This window comes from Mustela nivalis (genome assembly GCF_964662115.1).
Source record: "Mustela nivalis genome assembly, chromosome: 8".
NCBI classification, from domain to species: domain Eukaryota; kingdom Metazoa; phylum Chordata; class Mammalia; order Carnivora; family Mustelidae; genus Mustela; species Mustela nivalis.
In genome coordinates, this window is record NC_139027.1 from 31,362,874 (window position 1) to 31,377,397 (window position 14,524).

A 14,524-nucleotide genomic window follows, 5' to 3' on the forward strand; every position below is an offset into this window, starting at 1 on the left:
CGTCTCCTGCAGAGGGGAAGCGCAGACGCGGGCGCCCAGACGGCGGCGGCGGCGCCGCCCCCCGCCCTCCCCGCGGCGGGTCCCGACCCCGCGGCCTCGCCGGCGCGCGGCCCCTCGCCCTTACCTTGTAGACGTCGCCGTAGGTGCCGCTGCCGATGCGCTGAATCAGCTCGAAGTCCTCCTGCGGATTCCGGCGGGACAGATCGAAGCCGGGGTTCATGGCGGGCCCCGGGTGCCCCCCGCCTCCCTCCCGGGCAGGGGAGGGGGGGCGCTCAGGGGGCCACACGGAGAGTGGGAGCCGCGGCCGGCCCCCTGCTCCCCCGGCGGTCACAATCGCCCGGCTCCACGCTGCGGCCGCCGCCGCCGCCGCTCCTCTCACGCCGCCGCCGCCGCCGCCGCTGCCGCCCGGGCTAACCGTCCCCGCCCCCGCAGCCCGCCGCCGCGCCGAACCCGGGTCACACCCACAAGGAGAGGAGAACACTCGCAGCCCCTCGCTCGGGGTGCAACTCCAACATGGCTTCCGCCTTCGCCGCTCCTCCCCCTCCCCTTACTCCGGCTCCTCCACCCTCCTCCCCCTTTTCCCGGCTCCCGCCCGACTGCGCAGCCGCGATCCCGGAGGGAGCGCTCTTCGGCCCCGCGCGCGTGCGGCTCCGTGCGCGCTCCGGCTTCGCGCGCCTGCCGGGCGTGGGCGGACGGCCCTGCAGCGCCGGACCCCGAACTCGCGCGGCGTTCCCCGGCGGCAGACCCGCGCTTGACAGCGGCCGAGTCTTGCTGAGCAGGCGTGACTGCCCCGGGGTCCGCGGTGATTTGAGGGTAGGGGAAGGACGGGGGGCGGGGGAGGTGGGGGGAGAAAGTAGCTCGTATTCGCTTCTGACTCCCCGAACGGCCAACTTGGACGTTCCTGTATCACGTCCCGACCCTATGCAGGCAGTGTAGTTTTAATTTGCAAGGCAGCCAGTGTCCCCAACTTATTTTCAGAAGCACCTACACACAGGACACAGCCGATTACCAGAGACTTTCTAGGGCCGCGGAGAAGGGGTGGCCCTGAGGAAAGTGCTTGCTTTGACACCGGCCAGGAGCCCTTGGAGCTGGCCTGCCGGGGTGCAAAAGAGGGCAGGCCTGGAGAGCAGCCAGGAGGCGTGTGGGGTGGATAGGGCGTGGGAAACTCCGGGGGAAAAACACGCTGAGCGGCCGCCCACCAGCCCGGGTGGAGGGCGTGGGAAGCAAGCATAGAGTCTAGAACTGAAGCAGTGATTGACCTTCTCTGGAGACGCTGGATTATCAAAGACCCGGGCGGGGACAGTGCAACCCGTGGAGCAGCCTTGCAAAGGAGAGGTGGTGGAGGGTGGAGCGTGAGCAAGATTCATCCTGCTTCTGAAATGTAAACACATGATGAGGCGGAAGCTCTTGAGTTTACCCACCGAAAGCCCCACCCGGCGTGAGACCCAGATTGTGAGCCTGACATCCGATCTCTGTGGACACCAGCTCAACTATTAATACTTGTCCAAGAAGTGGAGGGTTAATTTTCTGTTCTCAAGAAACTGCCCATTGCCCACTAGGCATTTCCAAAAGCTTTAACGAAATAGGTGATGGCCACTTGGATGATACCATCTTGAGTTTTGCTTCAGAAATACCTTCTTAATATCCATAGGCACCACACATTCTGACCACTAGTGTTTCCAATTGCCTGGTGGAATTGGAAACTAGGTCTTATCAAACTTAAGAATAAGTATAATCAAATAATAGTCAAACCACTATACTTACAGTTAACTGTCTCATACATTTTTATGTTTTCAGTCCTTTTACCTACAGTAAGATTGCATGTTAAGTTCTCAAATAAGTTGTTTATCTGAGTAGGTATTGACTAGAAGATGTTGGAAAATGACCATCTCTTCACCTATACAAGAAGGCTTCCAATTGTTTATTTTTTTAAAACATTTTATTTATTTATTTGACAGAGATGACAAGTAGGCAGAGAGGCAGGCAGAGAGAGAAAGGGGGGGGGGACGCAGGCTCCCTGCTGAGCAGAGAGCCCATACAATAGGGGGCTCAATCCCAAGACCCCAGGATCATAACCTGAGCCAAAGGCAGGCTTCAACCCACTGAGCCACCCAGGTGCCCCCAATTGTCTAATTTTTAATTAAAGCATCAGTAATATGTGCTCATCTCTTAAGTTACTACCACGTGAGTGTTTATCATTGGGTTTTTTCTAGCTAGATCTCACCTTAAGGCTCAGGTATCTTGAGAATTAAACTCTTAAATATAAATGTTATTCCATTCTTGCTTTTCTCTGTTTACAGCACTTGCTGGGGATCCGGACTGCAGGTCTTTCTTCAGCTTGTCCACATTTGGAGAATTGTTTGGCCTCTTTAAGCCAAACATGAGAATAATTAGTCCAGGATTCAGATAAGCAGACCTAATAAACTATCCCAAATAGGAATCAGTTCTGCTTTCTTTCTCTGCCTTTTTAATGCTGGAAAGCCAAATTCTCAGCGTGAGAACCTGGTAATGGTTTCACTGTTTTGTTTGCTAGGATTATCATCTGTGCAGATAACTTTGCATTTGCATCACTAATAGATTTCTTTCAAAGGGGAAAGACATTTCAGTAGGGCTCAAACGAGTCTTTAAGGTTTTGTTTGTTCCATTTTGGCAGGACCAAGCTATTCCTTTTGAAAAAGGATTGATTTTCATGTAAGGGCCTGATTTGCCATGTGGGTTACAGCATAAATAAAAGGGCTTTTGCAATTAACTGCTCACAAAGAATAAAATATTTTGTTCTTTGTAATATATACATGCAGATGCCAAATCTGATGTCTTTGTTTTTCCTCTTCCCAATGTTCCTCAACTTTGCTAGAAGTAACACTAATGATCACACTTTCTTTGAATCCGAGAAATAGCTTCCCTCTTCTATGATTAGAAGCATCCTTAGAAGTCATCTAATCTTTTCAATTCAAGAACTGCTTCTACAGCATCTCTCCTGAATTTACTGCTACATGAATACCTTCAGGAAAAGGAAACTCACTGCTTACAAAAGCCACTCACTGTGTTTGAGATTGTGCTAGTGAGCGACCGTAACAATAATAAAAACAATAGTGATATCTAAAATCACCAGGTGCTTACAAGGTGCCTGGAACTGAGCCAAGTACTTACCATGTGTTATCTCATTTAATTCTCACAACAATTTGATGACATAGGTTTTATTATCATAATTTTTTGAGGTACAGGCAGATTAAGCTGGCTCAACAACAAAAATCTGAAATTTGAACAGAGGTAAAACATGAAGGCCAGAAACTATTTTTTTTTTTAAGATTTTTTAAATTTATTTATTAGAGGGCAAACAAGCACAAGGCGGGAAGAGACAGAGAGAGATGCAGATTCCCCGCTTAGTAGGGCCTCCGAGAAGGCCAGAATCTATACTAACCACTAATCTGTAATCTATACTTAACCACTAATCTGTACTTTGCTTTAGGTATACTTTTAAAAATTTCTCTTATGCTGGGACACCTGAATGGCTGTCGGGTAAGCATCTGCCTCCAGCTCAGGTCATGATCCCAGGGTTCTGGGATACAGATCCACTTTGGGCTTCCTGCTCAGTGGGGAGTCTGCTTCTCCCAATCCGTCTGCCCCTCCCCCCATCTCAAATAAATAAAATCTTTTTAAAAAAATTTCTCTTATGCTAAACTAAAATCTGCCTCCTTGTCATGCATTTAGAATCAACAATTATTAAATTCTAGTGGTATAGAATACAGAGAAGAAAACCACAGTGCCTGAGATTGGGGAGTTTGCAGTCTCACAAAACTGTGAGAAGCACAGAAAAGGGGCAGGAAAGCAGACAGGAAGATATAGGGAGATTCCTAAAGAAAAATCTTAAAGAATGTGTTGCAGTTAGTCAGAGAAATGAAGGGGAAGTCATACACTCCAGGCTGGCCACAGAGCCCTAGCCTCTTAAAGCTCCCACCCATCACACTGTAGGGGGCAGGTAAAGGCTAAAAATAGACAGTGTATCCAGATCACCCTTCTCTTGGCCGGTCCTTTGTGGGTCTGTGGCTTAGGGATTCTTTAGTCTCTGTACCAACTCTGTGTTTTAGCCTCAGGACTTCTTGTCTAACCACCCATCAGATCCACTTCTTTGGCTTACTGACCTCATAATTACCACTCACATTTCAGTTTGCAAACAGCTTTGGGAAAGGAATATTGAGCAAGCCTTAGCTCAAAAAAGCCCCCTACAAGAGGAGGAGAATCAGACTCAGACATATGTGAAGCAGTGACAGAAAGTTCCAGGATGTTATACAACCTAGCCTAGCACAGCACTGAGCCAGGCTACTGGGATTCCTATCTTGTCTCCTTGTCCCCTTCTGAATGACCTTGGGAAGTTATTTCAAAATGGGGCTGTTATGGAGTCAAAACTAAAATACATGTTAAGGGGTGCCTGGGTGGCTCAGTCGGTTAAGCATCCAACTCTTGGTTTCAGCTCAGGTCGTGATCTCCTGGGTTTTGGAATCAAGCCCTGTGTTGGGCTCTGTCCTCAGCAGGAAGCTGGCTATAGATTGTCTCCTTCTGCCCTGCCCCTTCACCCCCATGTTCATTTACCCTCTCCCTCTCAAATAAATAAATTTTTAAGAATAAATAAAATACGTGTTAAAGTCACCAGCTCCTAGACCACAACAAGCCCACAAAGTATTACTATTATTTGTAGTATGTTTTAGAACTTTTTTTTTTTTTTTTACCTTTTATGGTCTAACTATTTTTTTTTAGTGTTATACTGGTTTCAGGTGTACAATGTAGTGATTCAATGATTCCATTCATCCCTTGATGCTCATCACAAGTATATTCCTTAGCCCCATCACGAATTTAACCCAGTCTCCCAGCCCCTATTTTAGAATATTTTGAAGGGTGGCAGTCATGGGGTTGGGAATAGAGGTATTAGGAAACAAATGTGATAACATATATAAGAAAACCTGATTTAAGGCCACGAATGCTGAGGACAGAGAGAAGAGAAAGAACACAAGGATCTTTAGAAGGTGGAATTGAAGAAGGTTTGGTGGCGTGAGGAAGCAGGCAAACAATGGGTGACATACAGACTTTCCAATGGGAAGATCCTGAGAGGATGATAGCATTTGCCATAGTAGGAGGTATTAGGGTTATCTGGGGCAAGATTTTAGGGTTGGGTCCAAGTAAATAATTCTGTTTCCTATCTGTTAAGGTTAAAACGCTCAACTAGAATTATAAAATTAGTGACCAAAAAAAAGTAGAGTTGAAACTTAGAAAAGATGTTAAGGCTAATTTTTAAATGCTGAGAGTTAAAGTTTAGGAATATTTATTATCTATTAGGTGCCAAACACTATATTAGGTTCCAATACTGCAATACATAGTCCCTGAATTCAAGTCGGGCTACAGACAAATTCTCAGATAATTCCGTTACAAGGAGATGAGTACTGAGGTGCAGGGAAGCAGAGCCAGAAGGAGATATAAGGTGTTGCTTAGGCTAATAATTTGGCTTTATTTCAAGTCAACACATATTTTAAAATTTCATATATATATATATATTTTTTTTCAGTCATGTATTCAACATTTATTTACAGGTCAAGAGGAGTTCTGTATGGGGAGCTGGTGGAGATGGACGTCCTCAGTGTCAGCTTTCAGGTTCCACCCTGATATTCTAAGCAATTCAATTCTGCTCCCAGATTTGCATATGTCCCAGCACCATGTTTCTCAATGGAGGTTTTATTAGCATTTGGGGTAGGATAGTTCTTCCTTGTGTGGGACTGTCCTCTGCTTCAGCACTGCTCCCAGCTGCACTGACATCAACCACAAAAATAGCCACACATATTTCCTTCCTAATGTCTAGAGTTGGGCTGAGGTGGGGGTGAATGGATTGAGAATGTTTGTCTATCGTGTCCTTGAGAGAACTGTCACCCACAGCAAACTGTTTATCCTAGTATTCCTTTCTATCTCATATAGAATATTCCCTGAGACAAGTTCTGATATGTAGAATATTGTCCCTCTTACTTCCAATGCTTGGAGAGGGTTTCACTGCTCTCTGTACATGCACAGCCAAAAGACCACCTCCTCTTTATCACATAGATCCTGGGGTCACATAGGAGGGGACCAAATCTAGTCTTTGCAGGTTATGGAGGTCTTCACAGAGGAGGGATCCTCTAGGCTCAGACTTACAAGTAGAGAGTTAGTCAAGCAAGAATGTATACTCCATACCAATGGTATAGTGGTTACATTCAAAGAAACGAAGGTAGTTCTGTTTCAGGAGAATAACAGATGAGGCCACTGGGGTAAGCAGGGACCAGTCCACTAAACAGCATGGAAATTGTATTGACTAATTTGCATTTCTTCTTGAGAACAAAAGGGTGCTGTTGGTGGATTTTCAGCATGATCTCATTTGCTCCTTAGAGATACTCCACCAGCTGCAGGTGGAGAATGAATTGGACTCAGGTGGCAGGACTGGAGATGAGTTAGGAGGCCATTGTAGCAGTCCAGGTAGGAGAAAATGATGGTCTGAGTTAACATATGGCCTTGGCATCAACATTCAGTCATGTATTTGAATTGTGGGTTGAGATGAATTTTCAGAGGGGAAATAAATGGAATGGGCAGAAAATGGGCTCTTAGAAACCCCCAACATTTAGACTGTGAGCAGAGGCAGAGAATCTAGCAAAGAAGACTAGGAAGGGTGGGCTCCAATATGATATGTGGAAATACAATGGTATGGGAGTCACAGGAGTTCATACTTAGGACTCCCTTCAAGGAAGCACATGCTATAAGGAGTGAGAACCACAGACAGCCTCTAGCTTCCATGCCTTTGGGATCCATCACAGCCTTCATGGAGAGGTCTCAGTCTCCCCAGAGGCTCCCAACCAATGACTGAACACAACCAGCCATTCCTGCCCAATGCAGTTTCTTCTAATGGGCAATCTTTGCTCTGGGGCACCCCATTGGCATCACTGAGTTAGTCTCAGAGCATCCCTACCGACGGAGGCTCTTTCTACCCAGTCCTTCTTCCTTCTTTCTCTCCTTTCACAAGTATTAAGGCATGGATTGCAGTCTGAGAGTCTTCCTTCCTACTCTGGCTCCCTTTCCTCTTTATCCTTCACAGGTGCATTTTGCATTTTGAATTCAATTTTACCATCTGCTGAACTAGTACAATTGATAACAATGCAGCAAAGGAGGGACTTTTAAGAGGGTGTTAAATGCCAGAAAGAGACTAAGTAGGAGGGAGACAGAAAAGTTATATCAGATCTGTCATTATGGAGGTCAGTGCTAATCCAACCATTGAAGCTCATAGTCCCTCTTCTGCAATTGTGTCTCCTCTTAGTTATATTCTCCCAGATCCTCTTCACCTTTTTTTTATACATTGTCATCTTCATACGTCTCATCCAGTCTCCCTCATTATGAAGTCATTGAATTTGTTAATATCTTTTTAAACTCCAGCACTAGGAAGTGACTTCAGTATGCCAGATGCAGTCTGGTCAATGTTGACTGTGGGGAAATTATAACTACCTGTTATCTGAACACTCTATTATAGTCTGCACTTTGATTCCGTTTTTTTATAGCCACAAAAAACCCAGGGCCACGGTACTGCTCAACATCAGGGGATGCCATTCAGATTATATAATCCTCAAGTTCCACCTGGCCCCTGGGTCCTGATTTTTTAAATCTCCAAAATCCATATTTGTTCCCCTCTGAATCAGATCATGAGAGGTGCTCTTGAACCCTCCTTGTCCTAAAACTCCAGGTGAAGAGATTGGTCCCGTGCATCCTACTGTAACATTCCTGCCTTGCCAGCAGTTGATCAGACCAGATATCACCTTCTTATCACAAAGCCATATATAACAACACCATGAACAAAACAGGGCACGGAGTATCTCTACCCAATATTGCTTCCAGGTGACATCTTGCAAACACAAGTCAGACCAAAGCCTAGAAGCTTGTTTAGATAGATAAGAACTTCCAGTCTTCTTGAGAAGCCAGGATTCCAAGAGGGTGCTTTGGCTGCACAGTAGGTAACTGATGCCTTTTTAGGCTTAACTAATTGCGGAGGGGTGCAGACTGTGTAAAAAATAGGCAACAAAGTATCAAAGGATTACAAGGAGGTACAGGTGGAATAAAGTCTGGGTAAGAGACTAAGAGCTGCTGAGATAATCTTATTGATGAAACTCGTGATTTTATTCATCTTTTATCCATGATGAATTAGAGCATAGTGTTTGCCTGGTTCTCTTTTACATAATACGTAGCCTACAGTTCCCCTTGTATTCTCCCAGTTAAAGGGTGTTGTCCTGTACCTTTGTTCCCAAATACAGAGTGAGGCCACTGTTGGACCAGTTCAAGTTGGTCCAGAATAAATGTGGTTACATAACCCTGTTTCCCAAGTAGATTATTGCCCAGAGTGTTATCCTGCTGGCCCTCCTTTTTTTTTTTTTTTTTTTGGAAGTTTTATTTTATTCTAGTTACTCTTACTCCCTTAGGAGGACTCCAACCCCTACACCCAACAAAACCTGTAGTAAATCAATCTGCTTATAGATCTAGAAAGTTCATCACTTTGGAAAAAAAAAAATCTCTAATTTGGTTTAAACCTGGACCAAAGCTTTGTTTTCTTGATCAAAACAGACAAAAAATAGAAATAAAAGCTGTTACATAATCCGAATAACATGCCAAGAGTTTTCCATTTTTCCTTACTCCCTGCTCATAGTTCGAGGTGATGTAAAGCTAACCCAAATCTCAGACGGACTCAGATCACTGCCCCCGGGATGGATCCTTTTGCTGAGTCCATAACAAAGCCCATTTGGACCAAGGTATGTCTCTTCTTGGTATTAGAGTCAAAACTTCCGTCTGGGATCTGATCATCTGGGTTGCTTAAAGATGCTTAAAAAAAAAAATACACGCACACACACATATACATATATATATGTTCATGTATATATATATTACATATACATATTTAAATCAGGATTCATCTGGTAGTATGAACATTCCCAGCTAAACATCTGATACCATCAGAATAGTTTAAACATGTGTTGGTGGTATCATAAAAGGAAGGAAACTCATGAACATTTCCCTGCTGCTTTGTTTTTTATTAATAAATTACTAAGCCACTATATGAAATTTGTGAAAAGCCTTTTTCAAGCATAAATGTGGTGCTGCATACAGACAGTCTTTCTCTGTGTCAACCTTGAAACTGCTAACTGGGAACCAATATCTGAAAATGTTTATATGAATTTTTATTTATGCTTTTAATTTCAATTCAGTTAATTAACATATAGTATAGTATTAGTTTCAGAGGTAGAGTTCGGTGATTTGTCAGTCTTATGTAACACCCAGTGCTCATTACGTCTCATGTCCTCCTCAATGCCCATCACCCCATCTCCCCGGTCCCCATATGAAAGTTAATGCCAGAAAGTATAACACTCTTAGGTTGCCGATGCCAATATTTAGGGTTACCTCTCACCTAAGGAGAGCACTCACCAGTCATTCCAAATAAATCCAAAACACCATGTCTGCAAATCTGAATGCAGTCTGTTTTCTGCTACGCGTTGCAAGTCTCTTAATTAGTCTCTCTGGCCCCATTCTCTTCCTCTTCTGATAATACTACACCTGGGCAATAAACATGTCTCTTAAAATGCCAACAATGGAAATGTGGAAGTCCTGAGGGAAGCTAAATTTGGAATGAATGTGAGTTCACTTTGAAGCATATTGAGTCTGAGGAGATGAAAGGGCACTAAGGAGGGGACATCACAAGGACAGTCATAGATTGAGGAAGTGCAAAAGGTGATTACATCATGATGTATAAATGCAAGTCATAGAAATAAAGACGGTAGAGTCATGGGATCTCCAAGTGAAAAGTCCTAGAGTGTAGAGGAGTAGCGAGCAACCTCTTTTCCTTCTTCCTCCTCCCTGTCCCCCCCCTCCTTTTCCTCCATCACCTCCTCCTCCTCCCCTTCTTCTTCTTCTTCTTTAAAGGACCATTTAGGGGCGCCTGAGTGGCTCAGTAGGTTAAGCATCAGACTGTTGACTTTGGCTTTGGTCATGAGATCACAGGGTCATGAGATCAAAGCCTGTGACAGGACTGCTTGAGTCTCTCTCTCTTCCTCTGCACACCCCTTCTGAAGGAAAAAAAAAAAAAAAAAAGAACAATTTGCAAGGAGCAGAAAATGTTTATGAACCTTATTTTTAAAACATTCAAAAGTGAAAATAGTGTTACTAACTGCCGTAACAAGAATTTACATTCCAGGATGATTATTAAGGTAAGAATTTCTATTCTCTCTCAGGCAGGGTTTTCTAGCCTGTCCTAGTTTGATACATTTGCAATGTGGAATTTAAGGTAAGCGGATTGTAGACATGAGTGGAGAAGTGAGAAGAGAAGGGGGTAAGTTAGCCAGAAAGGAGTTAAGTCAACCTTTAAAGTGTTGGAAGAAAGGGAGAAGGGAGATGACCCAAAGCCCAATAAAATGGGTTCTAAAGAAAGAATTTGAAGGTTTTATGTGAGAGTAGAGGAAATAGAATGGAGCTCAAGGGGGGCTCTGTAACCTTGAATGGATTCCTCTAATGTTCTTTGAGAGCAGTCAAGGTAAATAAAGGTTGGAATAGGTTTTTAAAATTACTGTGCTCCTGAGCAGAGTCTAAGATATGCGGGACTCCAGGACTTGCTAGGGTCACAAGAAAAACGCCAATGGGAAATCTGGCAATGGTTCTGAGCTGCTAAAATGTTATCTGCTCATACTAAGGAGTCATGACACAAAAACAGCTTTCAAATCTTTTGTAACTTAATTTACATTGTTTTTTAGAGCTTCCATATGTTTTCACATTTCTATATGCTTTCTATATGCTTTCACAGAGCTTCTATATGTTTTCACATTTCTATCTTATGTTAAGGAATGATTCCTTAAATTATTATCATCCATAATTTACAGATGGGGAAATTGAAACTTAGAGAAGTGAAAGCCAGAAACAGATCAGGATTAATGATTAGTTCCAGTCAATTGAACATCTGCTGAGCCTTGCTGACTGAAATTCAGGTTGTGCTCTATATCAATGTAAAATGATTAAAAATGTGCATGCCATCCTCAGCCATTCTTTCTTTACTCTTTCCCAGTTCTCTCTGAAAGGACTCATATCTCCTCTAAGCCTGGACTTGGTTCATAAAGAGATCTAACTCAGAGCATCACCGACACAAACAGCAAGGTTCCAGAAAGAATCAATTCCGGAGTCCTTTGGCCATGCCATGCCTGTGACGTGGTCATCAGAATTGCAGGATAAGGAAGAGATGGGAATTCTTATACGTTACTGAGCAGAGACGAAATTGGTGCAATTACATCGGAAGGCGATTTGACAATATCTATTAAAACGAAAGATGCCCTTATCTTACAATCTAACAATTCCACTTCGCTATATATACCCAAGAAACCCCCTTAAATGCGTAAATGAATATTCAGTGAAGTATTGTGTATAACAGAAAAATAATTAGAAACAACCTAAATGTTCATCAGCCTGAGAGTGGTTAAGTAAATTGTTGTATGATCACGCAGAAGAATACTCTCTGGTAGTTAAAATACATGAACTAGAACTGGAACTATAATATGCATCAATCTCAAAAAATAAAATATCTAGCGAAAACAATAAAGTGGCAGGAGATGCATAAAGCGTGCTACCATTTACATTAACTTTAGACCCATGAAACAATGGTACATATTTCTATGTGTGATAAACATTTAGAAAATATTCACAGTAATAATAACTCCAAATTCAGGATAGTTGTTACCTCTGGGGAAGAAGATGGATAATGACAGCATAGGCAGAAGCCTTTAGCCAAATCTGTATTTTCCCCCCTGAAAAAGTGGATCAGAAACAAATAATTTAAAAAGTAAATATTTGACAAAATTTGGTGGGAAAGGTGAGTTCATATTATTATTTTTATCCCCTGTATGTTTGAAATATTTCATTTAGAAGTATATAAGGGTCTTCAACCCTGGAATTCTGGATTTTTTTTCTTTGTGCAGAAATTTCTTTTTTTTTCCTTTTCTCATGTTGAAATTCCATCCATTCTATGGTATTTAACTCAAGTCTCACTACCTTATTGAGAATTTCTGTGACAGTTTTGTCAGTCCATACTATGCACTATAAAGTTCTGTAGGTCTGTAAGTTTTTCTTATATTCTATGATGACTTTATCAAAATGACTTTCACTCTTCTGAGTATGCTGAAGCTACCTACCAGGTACTGAGAAAGAGTAGAAAAAAAATGAAGTTTTCTCGTACACCATGTTTGTATGGCCAGAATCCTTTCATGTTATTGTTTAAATATATACTGCCTTGCATTAATATTTGGCTGTATTGTACACAAGCCTTGTCTCTCCAATTATATTGTAAGAGCCTTAGGAGCAGGAACCATGTTTTGAACTTTTAAAATTCTTCCCCAGTGCCCAGTGGAGCCTAACCAAATGCTTAGTAATGAAAAGTGGTGCATAAACCAATAATTATTATCCTCCCTTCAAAACCTTTATATAGAAAGTTGAAAATACTAGTTGGAGCTACATTTGCTTTTATTTTCCCAGAGAGAGAATAGTAATGAGCTGTGAAATGACCAAAACTCGGGCAGCAGAAGGGGAGGAAAAAAAAGAAAGAAAGAAAGAAAGAAATAACGGGTTTGTATTTTACACATTCTGGATAATCAGCTCTTGAATGATTAAGTGTGGAAAATCTCTTATGAGTAACAGCAGATTTAAAAAATTTGTTTTATGACTATGGACGTGTGTTGTAGATCATTTCCAGTTTTCAGATGATCCCAGGCCAAACTGATGAATTATTTTGGAAAAACATTTCCTCTTATGATATACTACATAGCCACACACAATATACACAATTGTTATCATTCTGCCTTCATTCCAATATTTATCGGACTACACTTGGGAATGGTGGTCCAGGAAAACTAAAACACAAAGGGTATTCCATCTGTGGGATCAGGAAAGGGTTCTGGAGAAAAACAAATTACTTTGAGTCTAATTTACCCTTAGTCCCTCTTGTAAAAGGTGTTTGGTCCTTGAGTCAACCAGGGTACTCAAAACCTCTGAGAAGAATGATGGTCTCTATGAGCCCAGGATTAAAGCTAAACAGCATAGGGAGTGGTAAGAGGTCTGGACTACATTGTCTCTCCTCAGAACCAAAAGCTGGGTATTGAGAATGAGATAAATGTAAGAATCAGGACAGTTACTTTTCGTAAAAGTAGCAACTGTTTAGTCAAAACTGCTACCACATCGTGTCTGAAGAGTTTCCTATGAAACTTTGTAATATTTTATTAAACCAGGCCACTGCCTTGTGGTTCTTTGGCCTAAGTACTAACACTCAAAATACAATTCTTTAAAATAAAACTTACCTACGTATGTATATGTGACTGCCTTTTTAACTCCACAGTATACCTCAGGGAATTATATCTATTATTACCCTCCTCTATCTCTATGTCATTTGTATCCTAGTGAAGACAATTAAAGGCACAAAAATATCTTGCAGTTTGGTAAGAGATCATATATTCCCTCATTTTCACTCATTTGTAAATGTAGTATTGAAACAAAACCTTGAAGCGAAGTGACCAGAGTATTCCTATAGTAATGGTCTCTGCAATTTTTCCTTTCCCTAAATAAAGTGAAGTAAACAAAATTCTTTTATACAGATAATATATGTAATTAATAGATTGGGTTTTCAAAGTTCCCTAAAGGATAAGTGTTTGTAACTTGGAATTAATTTCCCATGGAAATACTGTGATTATGATTAGATTTAAAACCCAATACAAGTAGGTGTGAGAGGATAGTTGATTAAGAAATTGTATCTCATTTTCTCGTCTATGAGGTTATAATAGAAAAATGAGAAATATTTTTCCCTTTTCCAGCCTAGAGGGCGGGTTGAGATGGTGATTTTCTAAAGCCTCAGAGAGATAGAAAACACAACTACCTGGCAGAGAAAGTGTTCCAAAAAAAAAGGTGGTGGTGGGGGGGGGAATGCCTTGGCTTCAGGAGAATTTGGATCTGTTGAACCCAGAAGGAGAGAGAACCAGACAAGAGTCTGTTTCCATAAATGGTAAAGATCTATATCTACTCCCAGATAACAGATTGGAATGGTATATACCTCTGATGAGGATGCCAGCAAGGATATCTTGTCTCAGAAGTAGTAAAAGTATAATACTAAGCTGAAACAAGTCAAGTGTACATATTATAAACTCTAGGGTTACTTTTAAGAGAATAATAATATTATGTATAAACAACATAATGCATAAATAGAAGATAGTATAATATTTTTTTTTTAATGGTTAATGAAACCAAAAGAAGGCAAGAAAGAAGATTAAAAAAAGGACCAAGTAACCAGTAGGGTAAATACAAAACAGAATTGTAAGATGTTAACTATGAATCCAAATATATCATTAATTACCATAAATATAAATGGCATAATATTTCACTAAAACCCAAAGATTTTCATACAGCTTTTAAATATATGGGGTGCCGGGGCACCTCGGCGGCTCAGTATGTTAAGCGA

The 14,524-nt window shown here is 41.9% G+C and overlaps 2 protein-coding genes across 2 annotated transcripts in view; one reads left to right on the forward strand and one right to left on the reverse strand.

Moving 5' to 3' along the window:
• MAP4K3 (mitogen-activated protein kinase kinase kinase kinase 3) overlaps positions 1–257 on the reverse strand; it is a 137,044-nt gene extending 136,787 nt beyond the window's left edge. The window contains exon 1 of the mRNA XM_082743252.1: positions 125–257. Coding sequence (XP_082599378.1) covers positions 125–220 — 96 coding nt within the window. The 5' untranslated portion in view covers positions 221–257. The remainder of the gene's footprint in view (positions 1–124) is intronic.
• LOC309870808 (uncharacterized protein) lies at positions 219–11,626 on the forward strand (the record flags this gene model as incomplete). The annotated part of the gene is made up of 4 exons (XM_082743253.1): positions 219–802; positions 5,583–5,643; positions 8,699–8,801; positions 11,099–11,626. The coding sequence occupies one exon, from the start codon at positions 219–221 to the stop codon at positions 753–755; it is 537 nt and encodes a 178-aa protein (XP_082599379.1). The 3' UTR covers positions 756–802; positions 5,583–5,643; positions 8,699–8,801; positions 11,099–11,626.
• Between the last annotated feature and the right edge of the window lie 2,898 nt (positions 11,627–14,524).